We start from the raw sequence: 19,936 nt of genomic DNA, 5'->3' as shown, positions 1-19,936 counted from the left end.
GCGGGGCTTCCGTCCCCTCCAAATGAATTGGGCTAGTTCCGACTGCGTCTGCTGGATCCAGCCAGCCGGCGGGTACAGGGGTATGGTACGGAAAAGATAAAGGATCTGCGGAAGGATGGTCATTTTGACCGCCGCAATCTTGCCCAACCACGAGAGGGGGTAGTATTTCCACTGCCCAAGCTCTCTGCGAATCTTCTGACGCAGAGCAGCATAATTGAGGTTCACCATCCGGGAGAGCGTGGAGGCCAGCTGAATCCCCAGGTAGGGGATCGAGTCCGTGGCCCACTGAAAGGGGAGTGAAGCTTCCAAGTACTGACGCGTGGGGGGGTCAGCGAGAGATCCAGCGCCATTGATTTGTCCGCATTAACCTTGAACCCGGCCACCTGTGCAAAGGCGTCTAGATCCGCCATAGACGCCGGCAGCGCCTCCCTAGGGTTTGATAGAGAGAGCAGCACGTCATCCGCGTATAGGCTGATGGTATGGGTGTATCCCCCGAACTTAATCCCGGATATTCCCGGATTTTGCCTGATCTTCTGGGCCAAGGGTTCCATATAGGCCGCGAAGAGCAGCGGCGACAGCGGGCACCCTTGCCTCGTGCCCCGCGTGATGGGGAAACTAGCGGACGTGTGGCCATCAACCCGGACCATGGCTGACGGGAACTTATAGCAATTGAAGATGTGGGTGCGGAATCTCTCCCCCAACCCCATCCGCAACAACACCTGCTCCAGGTAGGGCCAGTGGACTCGATCAAACGCTTTTTCGGCGTCGATCGCCAGGAACATATATTCTCCCGACGTGCGAGAGGCTTTCTCGACCAGGTGCATGACACGTTTCGTGTTGTCCGGGGCTTGCCGTTCCGGAATGAACCCCACCTGATCCGGGTCGATGAGGTTTGGCATGCAGGGTGCTAATCGACTAGCCAGTATCCCCGAGTAGAGTTTAAGATCAACATTCAACAGGGAGATGGGGCGGTATGCTCCACAACGAGTCCGGTCCTTCCCCGGCTTGGGGATCACCGCTATGTGAGCCCGCAAGAGGTCCGGGGGAATCGCTCCCATAACCGAGAAGGAATTGAAGAGCCGGGTAAGCATGGGCACCAGGAGAGTACAGAATTTCTTATAGAAAATGGCGGTGAAGCCATCAGGCCCTGGGGCCTTCGCCAGCTTCAACCGGGAGATAGCAGCAATCACCTCCTCAGGGCGTATGTCTCTGTCTAGTCGGTCTGCCTGGGCCACAGTCAGAGCGGGGAGCTAGACGGTGTCCAGAAAGGCCGCCCCATCGTCTGCCACGGACCCCGACCCGTCGTACAGGGCTGCATAATAAGCACGGAACGAGTCGGCTATGTCCCTATCGTCTGTTATTCTCGTGCCATCCTCCCTGCAGATCTCACGCACCCCTGACGCCTCCGGACCTCCCGAAGTTTGTGTGCGAGTAAGCGTCCGCACCTATCACCCCCGGTATAATAAGCATGTTTTAAACGGAAGGCAGCGTATTCCGCTCTATCCTGATCGAGAGCCGTCAACTGCTGCCGAATGGCCCGCAGTTGCCGCCACGTCCTGGGGGCACCTGTCCTCTGATGCATTTGTTCCAGCTCCTTGGTTTGTTGTGTGAGATCCTCCTGCTTTCTCCGCCGCTCAGCATTGTCAGCAGCCGCTATGGCAATAAATTCCCCCCTGAGAACCGCTTTCAATGCCGCCCACTGTGTCGCAAGGGTCGTGTCAGTGTTACCATTATGCGTGAAAAAAAATCCTTGATCGTCCCGGTGATCTGCCGCAGCACCTCTTCCCGGTGCAGCAGTGAGTCCCGAAGATGCCATACCCTATCCGGCTGTACCATCGGCAGCAGTGACAATGCGACATGCACCGGGGCATGGTCTGAGAGGGAGATCGCCCCCATTTCGACTGCCACCACCATTTCTCGAACCGCGGACGACGCTAGAAGATAGTCCAGCCGTGCGTACGTCTTATGCGCGTGCGAGTAATAGGAATACTCCCGGTCCTGCGGGTGAAAGCTACGCCACATATCCTCGAGCCCCAGCTCCCGCAATCTAGCAAGCCCAGTCGTGGAAATCGCCCCCGTTTGATGTGTACGTTGGCAAGACCTATCGCACACGTTGTCAAAAACTAGATTTAGATCGCCCCCCAAAAGAATGAGCCTATCGCTCGTCGCCGTTATCTCCGTGAGTGCGGACTGCAAAAATCGCTCTTGCCCCTCGTTGGGAGCATAAAGGGAGCCTATGGTGAAGGTCAAGGCCCCCAGGGCAAACCTGTAAATCAAAAGCCGTCCTCTGACTTCGGCTTCCTTCTGCAGGACCTCCCCTCGAAACCGCTGGGCCATTAGGATCGCGACTCCCCCTGTTTTAATAAGGCTAGAGGAAAAGAGTTGGACCGGAATCTTGCGGGATCGGAGCCGGTGACAGTCCTGAGCGAGCAGATGGGTCTCCTGAAGGAGGTAGATGTCAGCCTGTGAATTCTCAAGGCACGATAGCACTGCCTTGCGTTTAACAGGGCTGTTGAGGCCCCGAACATTAAGTGTTAGTACCTTAAGTGTAGGAGGCGCCATGTGGTCTCACCTAGATTATCAAGCTGTGCCCTGCAGAGGATGCTGCTCGTGCCCGGAAACCACCCACCAATCCCGCTGGCCGCCCGCTGTGCTCCACTCCCTGACAGACGCGGAACCCCCATCCCCCTCGCAAACCCCCCCCACCCCCCTCCCCCCAAACAATCCTAACAACAAAAGTCCAGAACCAGTGTCCTCCACTTTCCAGTGGATGGTGTTGGAAGGGCGCAAGGAACAGTAACACCACGAAGAGGCCCCTCTCCCGCCGACAACCCTTTCAAGGACCCAGCAAAGTTGCCCGCCACAGTCATTATACAGCCTCCCCAGACGAGGGGCTGCGCAAGCCGCCGGAGACAGTCTCTAATGCATCCTGTTGCCCTCTGAGGATCTCCGCCGCTGGGGGCTTCTTCGTACGTTTACGACGGCCCTGTCGACGCCAGCCGGGTCCCGCCTTCGTGGCTGCCGTCGGATCTTCTTCCGCCCCACTGTCCTCCTGTGGTAAGGTCACCCCCAACAGCTGGGCCGCTTCCGACAAGGACTTCAGCTGATATAGCGTATTGTCCATGCGGAACACCAATCGGAACGGGTGCCCCCAGCTATATCGGATGTTGCGTTGTTGGAGGTGTGCTGTGATGGGCTTGAACAGCCTACGTTTATGAAGCGTAAGCGCCGACAAGTCTTGATATAGGACTGGTGCGTGATCCCGAAACCTCACGGGATGCTGCCGGCGGGCATTACGCAGTATATCTTCTTTGGTGCGGTAATCCTGAACACACACCAGGATATCTGATGGGCCGGCCGCCGCGGGCCGCGGGGGGCCCACTCTATGCGCTCGGTCAATGCGCAGCTCCGTCTCCAGTGGGCGCTCCAAAATGTGATTGAAGAGTTCCCTCGTGAAGGTAAAGAGATCCTTCGAGTCCTCCGAAGTATGCACCCCTCGGATCCGTATATTATGGCGCCGGGACCGGTTTTCAAGGTCTTCCACATGCGACTGTAGGTCCACCTGCTGGTCGTGAATCCGGAGGATTTCTTGTTGAAGTGTCGCCAGCTCCGATTCGCGGCTGTCCCCTTTATCTTCTAGCGCAGCAACCCGTTCCCCAATACTGTCCACATCTCTGCGCACCTCCTTAAGCTCCGCAGTGAATTCCTTTTGGAGGTTCTGGATATCTGTCCGCCGACCGGTGAACATGGATTCCAAAAACGACTTGGTGATGGGTTCCGACCCCTCCAACTGTCCGGGCGGGCTGCTCGCTACGCTCGACGCCATAGCGCCTGTCGTGGGCCCTGCCTGTGGCTTCGCGAATAGCTCCTTCAGGGTCTTGTCACGGCGGCCCTTCGGGGGGACCATAACGGGCTTCGAATCCACCTTTCTCCCGTCCGGGGGCCTCCGTACCTCCCGACCCCCAACCAGCGCCGGTCTCGTGCCTCTCTCTCTCGGCTCCGCCGCCTCCAACGCCCGGCCAAGGCCGGCGAGCCCCACCGGTCCGGGACGTGCCCTCCGTGAGCGCCCCGGGTCCACGACTTCCTCAATCCTCCTCTCAGCCCCTGCGTCACCGGGTAGTGCCGCACTCGCTCGAAGGGCCACGCAGTCCTGTTCCTCCCGCTGCAGCCCCGGGGCGCCCAGCCGCCAGCGTCCGGAGGGGGGTCAGAACATCTCGCCGGCCCGCGCCCTGGCTCTCTTCCTCACGCCCGTCCCCGCCTGGGTCTCCTCCAGGGACTCTCCGGGGTGCTCCCAGCCGAAGGTTCCATACTCACCTCGCACCCCTCCAGGCTCGTCTCCAGGACCGACAAGGGCCTTGCTCCACCCCGGTCGCGTTGCGCCCCGGGCCTCCACTCTATCCCCGCGCGGCGGGTACCTCACACCCAGGGGGGAGCGATCCGGAGGGCCCTTCACCCTCGGGGTCTCCGGCTCCGTCAGTCTGCCGGGCCTAGCCCGTACCGCCTCTACAGGCCCGCCGGCGCTCGAACGAGAGTTCCTTCAATTGGGTCCTTCGCCCCCTGGGGCTAGCTGCCGCTCAGCTGTGGGGCTTCCGCCCGCGCTTGATCCGACGTGTGCACCGCTGGCTCTCAAGGCCCCCCGGGGGTCCCACCGTTCACTGCGCCCGGAGGTAGGCCGCCCGTCTCTCCCAGAAGACCGCCACCCTTCTGCCCCGGGCCCCCACCGGCGGCGCCAGCAGCGCGGTCACTTGCCTGCCTGGCGTCCGCTCCCCGGCGGGGTCCCTGGGGCTCCTTTCTGATCCAGGGTCCGCCGCACCTCCGAGGCCACCGGCCCTCTCTCCTCCGCTGCATGGGTCGTCGCGTTGGCTGCACCCGGGTAGGCCGCGCTGCTCCGCCGAGTCCCCTCGCCACCAGTCCCGTCCTCCGACTTCGCCACCTGGGGATTAGGCGCCGATCACGCTCACTTCAGGGCTGCTGATACTCGGGAACCGCGGGGCCGCAGTCCGCCCTCCGCTGTCTCTGCCCAGGTATCCTCAAGAGCCGTCCGTCCCCCTTCTCGGCAGGCCCCGCATGCGTCGGGTCGTCCTCGGCTCTGCGGCGCGGGCTCAGCTGTATTCCGCCGGTCGGCCACTGTACACCCGCCGTCGGTGTCCCGGCGGGCACTTTCCGGGCTATTTGCTGAGGTGTCAGCCAGCTGGAAACGGCCGCACACCGTGCTTTCTGCGAGGTGCCCGCGGGAGAGGGGAATCCACACGTCCACCTAGACCGCCATCTTGGCCACGCCCCCCCCATTTCTCTTCTTGATTCATCTGGCAATTTGCAGGCAGAATTGTTTTGGAGAGACTGGAAGTATGGTCAGAAGAAAATTGTGTATTGTCAGGCATACAATAGTTTCAACAAAGGTCGTGCTAGAGTAGAACAAAGTTTGAGTCTGAGCAGTGGATTTGATTGTATTTAGCATACCGAATTGTGGATGATCATGAGATCATTGGGGTGTGTAAAACGATCATCATACTTTTGAGTCAAATGTATTCAAATGTTACTGCTAGGGTCCTTTTGGGCTAGGATAGAGAATGTACTAGCCCATTTTTGATAAAAGGGGAGTAAGGCAAGGGTGCGTTCATATCTCTTTTTATTACACTCTATAATAATGATTTAGATGTTTTTAAATTCAAAATATAAAGGATGGCCTTTATTAGGTAGTCACCCAATTCCAGTTATATTATTTGCAGCCAATTCTGTTTTAATGCCAAGGACAGCCAATGTCCTTCAAACACTCCTAGATGAATTTAAACAATTCTTGGATCATTTAGCTCTCAAAGGCACAAGGCATAGCAAAGCCACGCCTGCATACAATTAAGGGGGCTCAAATTAACAGACACCTGTTTTTCCTAGTCCTAGAATTTTGGCTAGTGCCTTGCTTGGCACAGAGCGCCACGGACATCTTGGCTGGCTTCACTCGGCGCAGCCCACCTGATTTCTTCCTTGGTAAGTTCCCTGCGGCAGCTCCTCTGCTAATCTCCGCCTCCCCTTACCCTCTCCCTCATCTAAGTCTTGACTTTCGATTCACAGAGCCCATAACCCTTATGGTATGCGCAGTGGCCAGGGGCTCCAACCACCCCACCTTCTTCATCGCTGACCCCCTCCAATATACAGTTAGGTGAGTGCCCTCCCTCCCCGCTCGCTGTGCCCCAGCTCCCCGCCCCGACCATTAGTGTTCCGCCGTTCCTCACTACCTGTCATGCCCATGACACATGCTTCCCTCGCGGACGCTATCCGCCGGTTTACTCTGTGCCCCTTCTCCATCAGCCATGCTCCTAGTCCCTTCGCACCCCCGCTGCAGCCCCTCACTTTTCCTTCCACTCGCTAAGCCGGGCCTGCAAACATGCCTTCTTAACTGTCATGCACTTAGACCCAGCCACACGGCTATTGCATTTCCGCTGCAGCTCCGCCACCTTACATGACTCACTGAGCTGTGCCCTCATCCCGTGCGCCTAGCCTGCTGCCCCGGTTCTTCCCGTATTCCAAGCCTTGGTAATACTCCTCATTTGACCGTCCCTTTCCCACCATGCACCACCTACCCTCTCCCACCCTGAATTCTCCCCCCTTGTTTCTTCCCCAATACAGCACCTGTTAATGGGCAACCCGGTCCTGATGATGATCCTGACTCGATAGGATCAAAACGCCGTCGACCAACTTTCAGCGCAATTCGAGGCGCATCTGTCTTTATGGTTCACCGAAATAGTTTGAATAATACAATTCAATGCCTCAAACTTCTAAAACATGAACCATAACTCTGTATATATTCTTCTTCACAATTGTCACATTGCGCCCTTCGCTGTTCTTCACCACGTGTCACTTGCACCGTCACTTTTCATGTCACGAGCACAACATGCACCTATTGTTTTTTGGGTTGTTTTCGCAATTTATGCCCACAGTGCTGATATATCTGTATTGTATAAATTGCTATAACCGAATATATGATGCCATGAGCACTTCCAAAACCAAATAACTTGAGGCTCCCTTCTTCCTTCATGTAATGTTTTGTACATACATATAGAATTGCCTTTTCCTTCAATAATACCAGTTGAGACATTGTTGCTAAATTTCACATATGTACCCAGATCTCAACGTGGTTTATGGTTTTTTGCTCCTGTCGCTTTCTACTACTTCCTTTCTTATGGGACGCACCCAGACAATGCTTCTACTTCCCTTCACATCTCAACCCAAGCTCACCATCTGAGGCATCCCTCAAGGCTCATCCCTCAGTCGTACACTCTTCAGCATCTACTTGAAACCACTTGCGGACATCATCATAACCCACATCAGCTTGGTCTCCTACACCGATGACACCCAGCTCGTCTTCTCGCTCTCAGAGGACTCAACCACGACAAAGACCAACTTCCTCAAATGTATAAAGAACGCGTCATCCTGGATGAAGAACAATTGCTTGAAGCTGAACAAAGACAAAATTGAAGTACTGATCTTCGACAGACACACCACCAAGTGGCACACAGAACTCGAACCCACCCTCACTCCGAAAAACAACACCAGCAACTTGTCAACATCCTGGACAGCGAACTCTGCATGAAACATGAGGCCAGCGCTCTCTCGCAGCCTTCTCCCACACTCACCCTATGCTCCTCAAAGTGTTCAAGTGGCTCCCCATCAGCACCAGGAAAACTTTGACGCAGACTCTCCTCACCAGCCGGCTGGACTACGGCAATGCACTCTGTGCAGGCACCACCACTGACCTCATGAGGAGACTCCAGACGATCTAAAAAGCAGTTGCTAGATTAATGCTCAGTCTGCCAAAGAGGACCCACATTACCTAGCACCTGAAAAACCTCCACTGGCTCCCCATCCAGAAAAGATGCCAATTCAAGTTCCTGACCCACCCCTACAAATCCCTCCATGACCAAGGACCCGCCTACATGAACCACTGCCAGAACTTCCTCCTCCCTTCCAGGAACCTCCACTCCGCTCAACTTACCCCACCCATGCGCAGGTACCACGCATCCACCTCTGCCACACCGGAGCACGCTCCTTCTTCCTCCTGTATGCCAAGTCCTGGAACATGCTTCTCCTCTACCTCCACACTTCACCCTCACTGGTCCACTTAAGGAAGGGACTCAAGACCTAGCTCTTTGACTGACTCCGCAGTACAGCGCCTGGATACCTTCTAGGGTGACAAGCAGAGCTTTATAAGTACTGTATGATTGAATGGCAGTTAAATCCGGAGGTGGCCCAGGGTCTTTTACGTGAATGGTGAGCACCCCAGTTTGAATTTTTTCTCCACCACCGAGAATGAGCTGTGTCAGCACTTTTGCACATTGGAGGGTCCAAGGATTCTTTTGCTCAAAGACTAGTTCTGTGTGGAGTGAAACTCTTGACTCCTGTACTCATTCCTGCCGATACCTCTCCTGACCTGGTTACTGAAGAAGATCCTGGCCGACTGGGCCCAAGTCATCCTAGTGGCCCCTTATTGGGCTCAGAGAGTATGGTGTTCTGAACTTCAGGGCATGAGCATCTGTACTCCAATCAAGCTGACTCTTTAGGAGGATCTCCTGGTCCAGCAGCAGGCAGGGATCTGCACTCGAGCTTGCTCAGCCTACACCTCTAAGCCTGGAAATTGAGCATTGACAGTTGAGTGCTTTTGACCTTCCTCCCGAAGTGGTAAATGCCATCTTGGTAGCCAGGCGTCCCTCATCCAGAGCTGTATACACCTGCCGTTGGTATAAGTTCAACCTACTCCATGCCAAGCTGCCTGAAGGTTTGTTGCTTGTGTTGTCCTTAGACCAGCAATGCCTTACTTTATGTTCTGTTTGATGGTACCTGTCATCTCTTTCGAACTTTTTACAGTTGCTAGACTGTTGTGATGCGTTTCCTCAAAGGGTTACAATTTATTTTCCCCTTCTCCATTTATTATTCCCTAATGGGATATAAATTTGATCCTCGCATTCCTCATGTTTGCGCCCTTTGACCCTCTCCGTGCTATTCTCTCCGGCTCCTTACCCTCTAGAAAGTCTTTCTTATCAACAAAACAGGTGAGCGAGTTACAGTGACCTGTCTGTTAACTCACACTACACCATTTTCCAGACAAGCTGGTTCTACAGACTTGAGCCTCCTTCCTTTCAAAGGTAGTTGACTCCTTTTCATGTCAGTCAGAGCATCGCTTTTCCAGCATTCTTTGATCCATCTTGCCCATCTAAGGAGGAAAAGAGACTTTGCTGGCTGTATCAGAAAAAGCCTTCAGCTTGTACATTGATTGCACCAAAGAACGATCAGCTCTTAATCGGATTCTTTGGAGAAAAGAAAGGCAAGGCTGTGCAGAAAAGGACCATCTTGTGCTGGATCTTACTCTGCATTAAGATCTGCTACGAACTTGCACAAAAGCAGCCCCCTCAAGGTTTGCGGGTGCATTCTACCAGAGCTTAAGCTTCCAGCACTGTTCGCATATGTGATTCCGGTTCTGGACAGATTGCAACTTTGACATTACTGCATACATTCACAAGGCACAATTTTCTAGGCAGCCATGTCCACCAGTAAGGGCACTTTGCCTGCTTGGTTCTTCAGGACTTTTTGGTTGGAGCCAGTTCATAGACGCACATCCTAGGAGGTCCTGCTTTGAAATCTATTCAAAAGATAAGGAATCTACGCTTATAAGCCTCTATTTGAAGAACAAATCACTTACCTTTGGTTATTCACTTAGTGGCAGAGACTCTCCTTAACTGCTGATTGCTCATTGACATTCCTACCCCCTTCTGTGCACTTGGCTCTTTCATCTAAGAAGATTCCAACTTTGAGATCTACACAGTAGTCACGATTGATATTATTATTGCTCCACATCTGCCGGCCCGCATGAGTCGGAAAGCAACTGAGGTCAGTCTGCATTGGCGGCACTTATATAGGCCTGAGCAGGTCGCGTCCAACGCGGAACGACTTTGACATGGACCTGCCGGCGCTCAGGGGTACTGCTGAAGATTTTTCCGGATCTTGTCTGACGCCTGGGGAATATTTATAATGTCTGGAATCTGTGGTTGAAAAGAGCATTATCGAAAGAAAATTATTAGTTCTTTCTCAAAAGCTTCTTTAAAATTTCAACGGTGTTTGCGTTCAGTAGTTTTGTTTTGTTAAGTATGTGATTTTTCAATGTACTTAAAGATTCTGAAGGTATTTTTTTATTTTTTATTATTACTTTGAACAAAAGTGTTCCAAAAAGGAAATATATTGCAGTGTGTCCTACGTTTAAACCTTATTGAGTGTTGTCAAGTAGATTTTTATAACTGCACATGCGAGAATGGAATATGATTTTATCACTTTATAATTGATTCATTATGTTGCATTGTCTTACAATTGTCACCTCACTGAGTGTTGCAAATTACATTTTTAAGGAATGTTGTTTCTCCTTTTGTGTTTTTAGGTGTTGTCCGCCATCCCCATTCAAGGAAAATACATTCACAACATGAATGCGTAGATCTTGAAGTAGACCAGCAGACAGCAGTTGATAAGCATAATCTGAAACGTAAATGTGCACTGCTGGAGTACACCACGTATGATTTAAATTATGTTTTTTTTTTTTTTTAATTTTTATTTAATTTTGTTCAGACAGAGATATAACAAAGCAAATCATTGTTCAAGCACTGCACAGCAAATTGCAAAATAGACATCTTACATGAGATATTAAAGCAACAATAAGTTGTAAAGGTCAGTTACATTACTCAGGTACATTCTGTATGGTTAAAATACACCTCCATATACATTAAAGCAATCCACATGATCATGGTTATTGAGACATGACAGCGATAAATGTGGATGAAGCAGGTCTAGAGGTAGTAGGGCGTCTGAGTCAGGGAGAGAGGGCCAACGCACACTACAGGGGAGGCGGCCATCCTATTTGGAAGGGTAGTTTGCGCCAAATGGTAGGTGTTAATGGAACTATTCGGGTGTTTTTGGCAGGGTTGTAGCTGTCTCTGGTCTAGGGTCATCGGGGAGGGACACATCGCTCTCCCTGAGGCAGATCGTGAAGGGTTCTCAAATTACTTTCGGGCGAGATGCCGTTGGCATGAGGTCCCAGAATGCTGCCAATTGCTCTTGACAATAAACTATGTCTCGTATCCACTCAGCAACACAGGGCCTTCTGGGGGCTCCCCAATGTATAGCTAGTCTGCGCTTTGCGAGCAGTAGCATCATAGCTGTTAGGTGGAGATTCACTGGTGGGATCTCCTCCACGTAGCTCAGCAATGCAACCAGTGGGGACCATTACAGCAGTGACCAGGAGTCTGAGGAGGGAACCGCTGCCTCTAGACTGGAATGTCTCCCCTTGCAAGTAAGTGTCACTGTGAGTGTTAATCTACAAATTTGCTTTTAATTTGCTGCAGCAGCACGCAGTCAGCTGCCTGCTGGTCGATGTCTAGTTGAAGTTCTGACCTGGCTCGAGGCTGCCGGTGGGCTGTGATCTTTAGTGTGTGCCTTCAGCCTGAGGCTGCATTGTTGCCCAGATTCAAAACCCCATGGGTCGTGCTTGAGCTTCCAATGTAAATGTAAATGTTGTAGACTTGTAAAGCGCACAGCTGCCCCAGCAACGGGGCGTCCCGGCGCTGTAGACCGCTGGGGAACCCGTCCTGGCTATCCCTGTGAGATGGTCCCTTTCTGGGTATCTCCAAGGTGAAACCAGGCATCCCCGGCGTCTGTGGGGGGCCGTTGTAGAGATGAGGCAAGCTTAATGCCCAGAGTTGCCGAGTGTGTTCCTGGTTAGAGTAGGTACCGAGGCGAGAATTATCGAGTCCGTTTTGACCCTGGTCCACGACCCTGCCGCGTCGGGAATTGAACCCTGGTCCCTGGCCGATTCTCTGCTTACGGTTTTTGGCTTTAAATGGTTTTTTTACTCGGGCAATATTTTACCACGATTTTGGCTGATCACCTCAGTACAGTTCTATTGCCAAATATCAGCAGACTGGGTAGTACCACCAATCCCCACCACTGTTACACTTCGTAATTTCATATGTCAATAGAGTAGCCAAAAACTAATAAAGTTTTGAAAAACTCTCTTTTTGCAAAACAGTATGGTCCAACCACCTTTAGTACAAACAGGGTAGCTCTACTTTCTGCTTTGTTCTGATTCAGATCTGGATAGTGAGGGTCAGGTACTGTTGACTATCAGCACCTCCATTACTTAACAAGCTTTTCCGAAAGAAATATAGAAGATTGCAGGTTGAGCTCACAACGGTTGTTTTTTTAATATATTTTTCTATATATTTAACACTGATTATCATCAGCATCCCCATTGCTATTGTGCATATGTGACTTTTACTTTACCATGCCACCGTAACTTAACCATTTACGCTGAGTCTTCAGCGTTGTTTTGGCATACACGTAAGATTGATTAATAGAAGCTTCAGCACTCTAGTCTTTCTCAGGCATGGGCGTTTTTACGTAACTACGTCAATACGCCCGCGTGATCACACCGCCGCGCTAGCTGGGCACTTCCTATATTATTTCTCCGTGATGAAGGACACGTTATCTTCCGAGTCCTCAGGAGGGTACAGGCAGGTGTCCAGCGGGCGGCAGGCTTTGGCGAAGTAAGTTACCTTTGCTGCCCACGATACAATCTACTCTGTAGAAAGGCTGTCATGGGGGAGCCATCTTCTATTTACATAGAGTTTGACTACAAGTCCCGCCCCCCACCAGGACTCATGTCGTGAGGTTTAACTTTACTTCATGTAAGCTTTAATGTTTTTTCCGTTTCTCCCACGTATACTAAGTCCTACTTTTTCCTTTTATATATGCACTAAACCTGCCTTTGCCTCCACTACTCAGTAGTCCATCACCTTCTGAGCTTTGTTGGTGGCATCTTGTCAATTGATTTTAATAATTTCCAACCATGAGATTGTCGGGTTGTGAACCCCTAAACGGCATACAATGTTAAAGGTCCGATGAGCTAAATCTAAAGGTTTTTTCTGCCTCTTAGACTTTAAGAGTACATTTCATTTTGATTTCATTGAATGAATGGAATTCAGACAGTGACACTGCCAGTTACTGTTTGTTTGATAGCAAAATCACACCACTGTCGATAGAGAGCACTACAGATGACATGCATGAGAGTCATCTAGTACACACTGTCAAATGGGGCATGCCCAATTATCGATATGTACACTGTGAATTACTGGGTTTGTTTGTCTCTCTTTCTTTGTTCCAACAGATATTAAAGCTTTCAGAAGTCCTGAAGGCCATCTAAGAACCGTGAGTTTAAGCGGTCCTAGACTCCACAGGTTAGGGTGCGCCTTAGCGAGCGCACACCACCTTGGTAGTCCTCTTAGGTCCTGACGAATGCTTTGCTTAACATTTTTAGAAGCAGAAACATGTTGACCACTTTCATGTAACTGGTCAAGTAAAACCAGCTTTAACACATCCGACGCACCATTTGTAACGCTGTCCAGTTTTCCACCATTGAAATTATTTTTGGATTAAATTGTGACACCATTTTAACTTCACTCCCTACACTATTCACAACTTGCACTGACTTCGCAAAATCCAGCTCCGCTGTAATTCAGGCATTGTAGCACACCGGAGAGGCACTCGGCCTCTCTGGTGGGAACCCAATGATGATGCATGTCACCAACTAGATTGGTGAGTGAGGGTTCTTTTAAAACACAGTAAGTACTCTTTTGCTAGTTTATTTCCGTTTCAGGATACACTCTTTTGTTGTTTGATCTATATAGTCCAGGGGGATCAAGAGTGGCTCCAGTAGCTCCCCTCCCTTTCTTGTTGTTGAGTTACCAGCCCCACTGTGCCCATGCAGTTTTTGAATGGTCCATGTAGTGTGCCGATGACGCCCATATAGATAATGGGGGACCACACATGTACTTGCAATAACTCGTGGTCCCTCAACTGACCACACGCATTTCCCGGGTTACATTATTAAATAGCTGATGCAAAACGTTCGAACAAATCATTGACCGCATTCCTTCAGGAGAGTATCTAACATCCCCCTCGCTCAGGCCTTTCATGTGGTATTACTGCCCCCACCCCAAGCAGATTTTCTACTGCCCAGACGGGGGACCAGCACACATAAATATTGCCGGCTCTCCAGAGTCTGTGTTTGGGTAGAGGGGTGGTGAAAAACATTTGTGTCTCAGGTGAACTCTTAGAAAGACAGAGCTGACAATGTGGGTGGCAATGGACTCTGAAGGATCGGACGCTCAATGGAATGTCTTGTAGTCCTGCACATCACCTGAGGGAGCCTCTCTGGGCTGCCTACTGCGAGTGCCACACTGGTACATGAAGCTTCAGCACTGAGGCCGCTGTTAGACGACAGCAGTCAAGTGTATTGTACTGTACAATACACTTGACTGCTATCCTCTAACAGCAGTGGACATTGAAATGGGTCCTTTCTGGGCCCTGTAGTTATGTCCTTAACTTTTCAGGCAAAAATACTCGTTGATTTGTGAATAGTGACTGTAAAAGCGTTAAGTTCACCATGTTGTTCCTGCTTACATTTCACATGCTTTATTTAATCTTTCATACCCTATGAGTATTTTCTTTTTCCGGGATGTTGTTACTTTTTCTTTTAGGCAGCATATTGCTCTTGCTTAGTGCATAATTTGAATTGAGTTGCATCCAGTTGTTTATAGCAGGTCAAATTGGATTGTAGTTGAAGGCAGTGAGAATTTCACTCAGTGGGGCAGTATGGTGTTCAGTGAGGGAGCGGATGTAGCACTGTGGTCATAGCTGCCGAATTTAGAACTGGGGGAACCAGGTTCAGCCTTCATGACCAGTCCCCCAGATCCCTCTCCTGAGGGAGCACATTCCCATGCTAGACCTTAGAAGCCCCGCAAAACCAGAGAAGCCCTGGTGTCTTAGCCCTAGCAGGTGGACCCTTGCAGTGGCAAATGTGGGTTCACCTTGAAGGCTTGCCCACCACAATCCATACTGAAGTTCACCTCCAGTCTTGCGGGCAGGCCTATGAAGTAGCAGACCCTAGAGCAACTCTGACACTGAGGTCACAGGACCCCTGAGAAGTACTGGCTCTAAGGCGGTGTGACCGGTGTGACCGCAACGGGCGCTGACTTTGAGTGGGGGCGTCGTATATTATGGTTTTAAAAGCACTTGCTGTCTCCTTCCTGGCCTCCAGCAATTTTCGGCAATAATAAAAATGTCATGATAACTCCGATGAATAAACTTGTTCCTAGAGCGAGATCGGAGTTTTGTCTAGTGGAAGTTTTGACTCATGGAAAGATAGCGCAGAGGGTTAATGTGCCTGCTGCAAAGAAAATTTACCATGCCCATCACAAAGTGCACATATGTAAATAGGTCAGTGGGTTACAGCTTTTGTCAGTAAGATCCTTTTGTGACTTGCAGTTTATAAGTTAAAATCCTAACAAAGAACAGTTAGCAATTGACTGTCATCTAAGAGCTGCATACAAACTGCAAACTAGAGCGTTATGGTTTTTTCCCTAAGCCTTTGTTTATCCTAATGTTGCAAAAAGTGTTCATTTGGATAGAAATCGATTATGATTATTAAAGAGAACCCCCAATCATGGTATTAAGTTTTAAATTCTGTTTGTGTTTCTCCAGATCAATCACTATTAAACTATACTGCCTACTAGTATGGTTGGCATGTGACTCCTACACCTTGTAGTCCTTTGTCTTAGGTAACATTTCCTATAAAGTGATTTACACACGTAAAATTGATTATCTCTGTGTATATTGCTGACGACAAAAACTCCATGGCTCGGAAACAAATGGCTTGTGCTTCCACTATCTGAAAGAGACACGTTAGTGATAGATTCCTTACCTTAGAATATCCCCAGGCGTCAGACTGGATCCGGAAAGTTTTTGTAGCAGTACACCTGCGCGTCAAGTAGGTGGCGTCATGCGGCTCCGCGTCCTTCGCTGGCGTCGTAAGCGCGGAGATGACATCACGGAGATTACTTGGGCGCCACTCAGGCGTGCCGACGTCAGTTCTTTCTTTTTCCGCGCCAGCAAGCGCAGATCCGGATAGAGCAAGTACCGTAGTCACTTTTTGACTACTCTTTTCAGACTTTTTGTCTCCCCTTGTTTCTCCTGGTGCACATTGGGATGCCTGGATGTAAGTCTTGTGGGGCCTGCAGTCGCAATATTTCAGTGGCGGACCCCCACGGTGTTTGCCTCTACTGCCTGGAGACCGACCACGACTGCCTGGAGACCGACCACGACTCCCGGTCCTGCCGGGACTGTTGGGCCATGGCCCCGAAGGCCTTGAGGGAACAGTGCCGGAAACTGCTGGATGTCCGACACTCGTCCCAACGCCGCTCCAGGTCCAGGGACCGTTTCCGGGACCGCTTGCGGGGCCGCAGTCGTCGCTCCTCGGGCTCCAAGTCTTCACCCTTGGATTTCGGTAAGCGACAACATAAAAAGAAGTCAAAGTAGTGTGTTCGCTCTCCGACGTCCCTCCGTTGGTCCTCGGATGCGGACGAGGGGGACAGGGATTCTGCCCCCTGGGCGTCCCCCTACCTGCCTTACCCGGGTCCGTCGGCGACTCCCGAACAGGTGCACTTTTTCAGTGCGCAGGTGTAACAATCTTAAATTATTGCTACTCTGTGATCACACACCAACATATTCTTTACTCCTGTGTTTTCTTCAGTGATGCGCTCACTCATTTGCGCATTTATAATTGAAAGAAGGAAAGTACATTATACGTAATAATAAATATCACATTCGGAACTTTCATTGACTTGCTAGCAGGGATTTACCCTTTACATTTGTACCTATATTTTGTTTTTATTTATTTATTTTTATTTTGAAGGTTTTATATAGCGCGGACAAGACCCTTGCAGGTATCAGAGCGCTGTACAACAAATAAGGAGATAGAGGAAATTGAAATATACATACAGAAAATTCTTGGTTATGATAGTCAAACAATGGTAACTGTTCTAACAAAAAGCAAATATTTACGTGCCTGCATCTATAGATCATGTGAATTTAGTCAAGAGAATAGATTTCACGTCATTTTTAAAGGATGCCGCGTGAGGGTTCTGTCTTGTTTTTGGGGGTAAGGCATTCTATATCCTAGGGGCCATCCCTGAGAAGGAGCGGTTATAAGTTTTCTTCTTGGTGAATCGTTGTGGTTTCAATAAAAGGTTATCAGAACTTCTGTTGGTTCTGTTCCCACCAGATGGTACTAATTTCTCTGCAAGGTATCGAGGTGTTTTATGATGCAAAGCCTTGTGTGTCATACAGGCGATTTTGAAATGGATTCTGGCTACAAAGGGTAGCCAGTTAAGGGCATGTAGGTCCAGGGAGATGTGACACTTTCTTTTGGAGCCAGTGATTAGTCTGGCGGTTGTGTTGATTGATGCTCTTAGTGGGGCTGTAGTTGATTTGGGAAGGCCGCAGAGAGCGACACTTCCATATTCCACTTTGGGGATTACTAGAGTTTGGACTGCCTGTTTAAAGTCATTTGCTGGTATGAAGGGCTTCAGTCTTCTTAAGGTGTTCATTTGAAAGTTTGCTCCTTTAGTTGCTGCACTGATGTGCTTCTGCATATTTAGCTTATTATCCAGAGTTATGGTTAGCGATTTGGCAGAATCGATCAAGAGCGGTTGGCCATCAAGTGCTGTTAAGTGCTTCATCCATTCCATTATGGTGGTTGTTTGGCTGGGGGGTGCTATTAGAAGGAATTCTGTCTTTAAGGTGTTTATTTTCAAGTGGTTATTTGCCAGCCAGGTCTGCATTTTTTGGAGCGTTGAGTTGAGGGCCTTGATGTCCTCAAGTGAGTGTACCTTAATGTAGAGTTGTGTGTCATCTGCATACATGTGGTATTGGACCTTTGATGAGTTGAGAAGCTCGGTGAGGGGTTCCATAAACAAGTTGAAGAGTGTCGGGGAGAGGGAAGATCCTTGGGGTACTCATAGAGTGACCGGAGTGGGAATGGATAAAGATTGATTGGTCTTGAATCTTTGTGTTCTATTTTGAAGGAAGGAAGTGAACCAGTTGAGAACCGTTCCCGATAGTCCCATTCTAACTTTCAGGAGGTCTATTAGATTGTCGTGTTTGACAGTGTCGAAGGCGGAGGATAGGTCCAGCAGGATTAGTAGACAGGCTTTGTTATGGTCCAGTGTTTTTAAAGTGTCGTCAATTATGTGGGTCATGGCAGTTTCGGTGCTGTGCCCTGATCGAAAGCCAGATTGAAATTTATCGAGCAGGTCAAAGTGATCGATGTGGTAGGTAAGTTGCATGTGAACACATTTTTCTAATAGTTTGGCCAGTGTAGGGATGTTGGCTATAGGGCGATAGTTATTTAGGTCTGCTGGGTCAGCCAATGGTTTCTTTAATATGGGGGAAAGCTGACCAGCTTTGAGGATGTCTGGGATGGTTCCTTGCAGCAGAGAGGTGTTTATAATCCTGGTCCATAGAGGCACTAATGTCGGTATGAAGTCTTTTAGGAGGGATGCTGGGAGTGGGTCAGAGAAGTGAGTGGAGGGATTTAAGGCCTTGATTATTTTTAGAATAGACTCCTCGCTGTAGAGGTTGTATGAGGACCAGTTTGCGTTGTTTTTGAGGTCGAGCTTTGCAGAGCAACTAAATGGGTTCCTGATGGGAGACCTTGAGGCGATCAAGTGAGGGTCGGTAAGGGCTGATAGGTCATTCCGTAGGTCTATCTTTATGTTTTCAGATTTTGTTATGAAATGGGTCACGAATGCCTCGCATTTGGGAAGAGATTCTGGATTAACCTGAGGTGAGTGGGCGACACCCTTAGATTGCGCTTTGATAATTTCAAAGAGTCTTTTGGAGCGGTTCTTGGCTTGGTCCAATTGATTGCTAATGAAGTTGGTTTTTGAACGTCTGATTTTTATGTAATAGGCGTTTCTCGTACTTCTGAGTAGTTTGAGGTGAGTAGCGGACGGTGCAGCTCTCCATTGCCTTCAAGTGTTCTTAGTGCACTTCTGTCTTCATTTAGCCTACCGTCATACCATGGGTTCGAGTTTTTAGTGGAGATACTTTTCAATTGTAGTGGAGCTAAATTGTCTAATAACACATTCAAAGATTGGAAGTAGTGGTTAGTCAGAACGTGTACATCCTGTACACTGTCAGGTGGGGGCGATAGGCTAGGGCTTGCGTTTGCCAGTGAGATAGGATTGAGGTTTTTTAGGTTTCTCTTCCAGATTTTCGTTCTCTTGGGTTGGGCATGGAGTAGTTTAACTGATTCAATGATATGGAAAGTGATGATGTGATGGTCAGACAAGTCACATTCTAATTGGGTGGAGACCGCTTTGGAGATTATTAGATCTAGGATTGAGCCTTTTTCATGAGTGGGGCTGTCACAAATTTAGGATAGGTTAAGGTCGGTCAAGAAGGCTTTGAGGCTATTGACCTCAGGGTCATCAGGGTGTTTTGGTGTCCAGTGTTTGTGGCTAGGATATCCATTATGTGTTCAATAAAGGTAAGGTTGTTTCCTGGAGGATGGTAAAATGAGTGAAGTGAGCATATTGTGTTATTTTCATCAGAGATTTCTAGACATAAATATTCATAGGAGGAGAAAACTGGGGAGATGAGACGTTTCACAGAGAGGTAGTTCCGATGTATGCAGGCAATCCCACCTCCAAGCCTATCAATTCTATCTAGTCTTGTGATGTGATTGTTAGGGGGGACTAGTATGTCTAGGATGGGCGAGGATGAATCGTTAAGCCAAGTTTCAGTTAAAATTGTGAGGTCAGGTTTGTTGGTTAGTATGAGGTGAGCTATATCAGCGACATGACATACAGCAGACCTACAGTTTAGTAGGATGCATTTTAGCTGGGTCTTGGTGGAAATAGTGTTTGGCTCTTGAAGGATGGGAAAACTCTGGAGGTTTTTTCTCAACGATACCTCTGGTGATGTATCGTGCTGCTTTATCAGGATTTGGAGGGATGGGTTGGATAGAGGACAGTGTTGATGTGTTGTCCGTGTCCTCATAGAG

General features: G+C 49.6%; 1 protein-coding gene across 2 annotated transcripts in view; it reads left to right on the top strand.

The window, feature by feature from the left end:
• Positions 1–19,936, top strand: part of GTF3C1 (general transcription factor IIIC subunit 1) — a 1,956,011-nt gene that overhangs the window by 862,854 nt on the left and 1,073,221 nt on the right. For both annotated transcript variants that reach the window (XM_085632176.1, XM_085632175.1), the window contains exon 20: positions 10,421–10,550. In XM_085632176.1, the coding sequence (XP_085488302.1) occupies positions 10,421–10,550 (130 nt within the window). The remainder of the gene's footprint in view (positions 1–10,420; positions 10,551–19,936) is intronic.

Source organism: Triturus cristatus, chromosome 10 (genome assembly GCF_964204655.1).
Source record: "Triturus cristatus chromosome 10, aTriCri1.1, whole genome shotgun sequence".
Classification (NCBI taxonomy): Eukaryota; Metazoa; Chordata; class Amphibia; order Caudata; family Salamandridae; genus Triturus; species Triturus cristatus.
The sequence above is the reverse complement of the archived record's forward strand: the minus strand, read 5'-3'. Positions and strand labels throughout refer to the sequence as shown.